At 36.3% G+C, this 3,538-nt stretch overlaps 1 protein-coding gene across 3 annotated transcripts in view; it reads left to right on the top strand.

Moving 5' to 3' along the window:
• Positions 1-1,229, top strand: part of LOC102673192 (vacuolar protein sorting-associated protein 28 homolog) — a 4,248-nt gene extending 3,019 nt beyond the window's left edge. For all 3 annotated transcript variants that reach the window (XM_006611806.2, XM_031508594.1, XM_031508595.1), the window contains 2 exons: positions 232-458; positions 528-1,229. In XM_006611806.2, coding sequence (XP_006611869.1) covers positions 232-458; positions 528-950 — 650 coding nt within the window. In that variant the 3' untranslated portion in view covers positions 951-1,229. The remainder of the gene's footprint in view (positions 1-231; positions 459-527) is intronic.
• Positions 1,230-3,538: the final 2,309 nt, after the last annotated feature.

The following is a 3,538-nucleotide window of genomic DNA, read 5'->3' on the forward strand; positions in this document are numbered from 1 at the left end:
TTTGACATTTCATTTAATATTTAATTTATATTATAATTTTCATTATAACAGATTATTTATTTGTTCTTTACTTTCATCATATCACGTTATATTAGTTTATTATAATATTTTCTTAATGATTTATTATCAAAATGATTGATTCAGTTAATTTAATCAAACCTAACCTAATAGAACTTGACATTTGCTATAATTATTATTATTTTGTTCTATTATTATTTGTCATGATTACAGGTGTAATAATGTCGATAACTCAAGATCGACCTGAACTTTATGAAGAAGTGAAACTTTACAAGAATGCAAGAGAAAGAGAAAAGCATGACAATCAAGCTGATTTATACGCAGTTGTGAATACATTGCAGCATTTAGAGAAAGCTTATATCAGAGATTGTGTGACTCCAAAAGAATATACGGCTGCTTGTAGCAAATTATTAGTGCAATATAGAGCAGCTTTCAAACAGGTATTTTAATCTTATGATAAATTTATCGCGATAACTGTAACTGGTTTTAAATATATTTTTTTTGCTTAGGTACAAAGCGATCAATTTCCTACGATAGATGCATTTGCTAGAGCATTTCGATTAGATTGTCCAGCAGCACTCGAGAGGATCAAGGAAGACAGACCGATCACCATAAAGGATGACAAAGGCAATACATCTAAATGCATCGCGGATATCGTTTCTTTGTTCATTACGTTAATGGATAAATTACGATTAGAAATCAAAGCGATGGATCAGTTACATCCAGATTTAAGAGATCTAGTGGACACTATGAATCGATTGAGTATATTGCCAAGCGATTTCGATGGAAAAGAAAAAGTTGCCGAATGGTTACAAACTTTGAATAATATGTCCGCTTCCGATGAATTATCCGATAATCAAGTCAGGCAATTGATTTTCGATTTAGAAACATCTTATAATGCATTTAATAAAATTCTTCATAATTCTTCTTAAATTTGATAATTGAATCTTTGCGTTACATCGGAATCCGTAATGGATCCTTTATCACTTTATATCATCGATTTTTCAAAGTTTTCTCAAATGTTGCCATAGTTTTATCTTGTCACTGGTTAAATCACAAAACAATATTTAGAAACAACTATTTTATACACGATTCTTTATAATGCGATATTTACGCGACATATTGTATGTAACATACAAAACGATGTACATATATATATGGTTTAATTTAATTGAAAAAAATAAAAATAATTATAGATGCTTATTATTATACTGCTTTTTCAAATCGTTTGGATGATTGCGTTAATTATGGCCTTGTTTGTCCCTTTATTTTTAAAATTCTCGACGAACAAATGTCTCGGATGAGTGATAATTTTCATAAATTACTGTAAGCGTACAGTAAATAAGTAAACATTTTACGGAGATATATATAAATTCTTGATTCTCTGTCGAGAATAGACAATGATAGAAATTCTTTACTTCTTGGCAATCACGTTTCATTTGTCCCAATCGTACGATAAAGAAAGAAACATAAATAAGTTTCCAACGATCGAACGTGAAATTGATAACATTTGCCAGGGATTGTGAAAATTTACGAGGTTCAAATCTTTCTTTCGATTTTTCTTCATTTTCCGTTCAACTTCACGACAAATTTTCTTCCTCGTTGCGTTTTCGTTCTCTCCTCCTCTTTTTTCTCTCTTTCTCTACACGACTGTCCACTTCTCTATCGATATAAATTACTTTACCGATCGTGCGAAATTTAACGTAGCTTCGACATTCGCCTCTACGAGCGAGAACACCAATTCCAACACTTCGCTTGTTGATAAATTCAAACGTATATTATTAAAAAAAAATTCGATTCGTTTTCGAAAACAAATGTTTTTATATCCGGTTAGAAGAAATTTGTCGAAGCTCTAGAAATTAATAACAATAACAATTAGCGGAATAGACGTAGATGTACGAATCGAAGTGATTCGTTTGTAGTTGCAACGATTCGGAACCTTCTTGAAGAGGAGGTAACGATCCGACAGAGGCAACGAGCAGGAAATAATTGGGAGGGAAGGCCGATTATCGTTGGGAATTGGTTCGAGGAGGAGGAGGAGCATTGGAGATTCGCGTGGCGACGATCGTTTCCCAACCGCGAAAATTAATTTCCACGCGTTGCCTGTTAATCGTATTCTCCACGCGGCGCGACTGACTAACCATCCTACTATATTTCCATCTTCGTTTCCCAAGCTGGCCGAGTTTTCGCGTTATTAAATCTCTCGTTCGCTTTTATTCGATTCCAATCAAATTTCATCGGTATGGTTAAATTATCTTGGATCGTGTGTCAAATTTTTCTTGAAATACACGTGAAACGAATATGAGATTGGATAACGATTTTCTTTTTCTTTCTTGAAAAAGATGCTGCTAGAGAACGTAATAATTAAGCGAGGTATCTTTGTCCTCGTCGAATTTTTTTGTCCTCGTGACTTTATTCGATAGGTTGAACGTAACGATAATCCGCTTCTTGCAGTGCAGACAAATCGCAGTCGAGCATCGTTAATCCTCGGTCTGATCCCAGATTAAGTTTCTCGCCTTTCCACTCGTGTCCTAGAACACTTTATTGTTCCTTAAAATTTTACGATTTTCCAGAATTTCTTCCAATATCCCCATAAAATTTCATAGGAATCTTTAATCTTTTTTTAAAATCTATCCCACGAAAAATAAAATTAAACGATTTCAAGAAAATCATCTCGAAAGATTGGAAAATCGTTCTCGATATTTTTCGACGATCGGACAACGGAATCGAAATCGCGCAACGAGGATTCTTTCTTTCTTTCCTTTTTTTTTTTTTTTTTACAGCATAGAACGAAACAATGGGAGAATTCATTTTCTCCCATTGGAGGGGATTTGGTATGCAATGCCTCCCTCGAAGCGATGAACGACAACAGACTCGTTTCGACTATCGGTAATTCGGCGCACGGATCGAGGAGCATCCCTTTGAAACTCGACGCGTATTTTCCATTCCTCGAAATAGGAGGAAAAATAACAGCGGTGGTGATAGTATCAGTGCTCGAGAGGAGAGAAAGGGGAGAGGAAGAGGCGGGGGGCGGGCGTTTCGTTACGAAAGCGGTGCTGGTTCGATTTTTTAAAGGCGGACACAAGCTTTGCTTCCTCCCGGCTCAGTTTTGCGGTGAAAGACGAAACTTCGCGGTGACTCTTCTACCGTGGCGTTGCGCCACTTTCCTGGCTTCTGGTTTGCTCGGCAGGAGGTAACTCGAGGCCTCTTGCCCTCTCGTCCTCTTTCCGACCATCTTTTTTTCCCCCGCCCCTCCCCTCGCCTTGTCTCCTTGGTTCCGCCTCGACCAATTCGCCATTCTTTCCAAACGATGTTAATCGTAGAAATAGACCAATCTTTCCTACCGATTTTCCTTCACCCATCTTTTTTCCTCTCTCTTTGTCTTCTCTGGTTCTGCCATTCTTTCCAAACGATGTTAATGGACCAATCTTTCCTACGGATTTTCCTTCACCCTTCGATTTTTTAGAAGAAGAAAGTTCGAAATGATTTGGAAGGGATTAAATTAAAATTAATTATTTAT

This window comes from Apis dorsata, unplaced genomic scaffold, assembly GCF_000469605.1.
Source record: "Apis dorsata unplaced genomic scaffold, Apis dorsata 1.3 scaffold_92, whole genome shotgun sequence".
Lineage (NCBI taxonomy): Eukaryota > Metazoa > Arthropoda > Insecta > Hymenoptera > Apidae > Apis > Apis dorsata.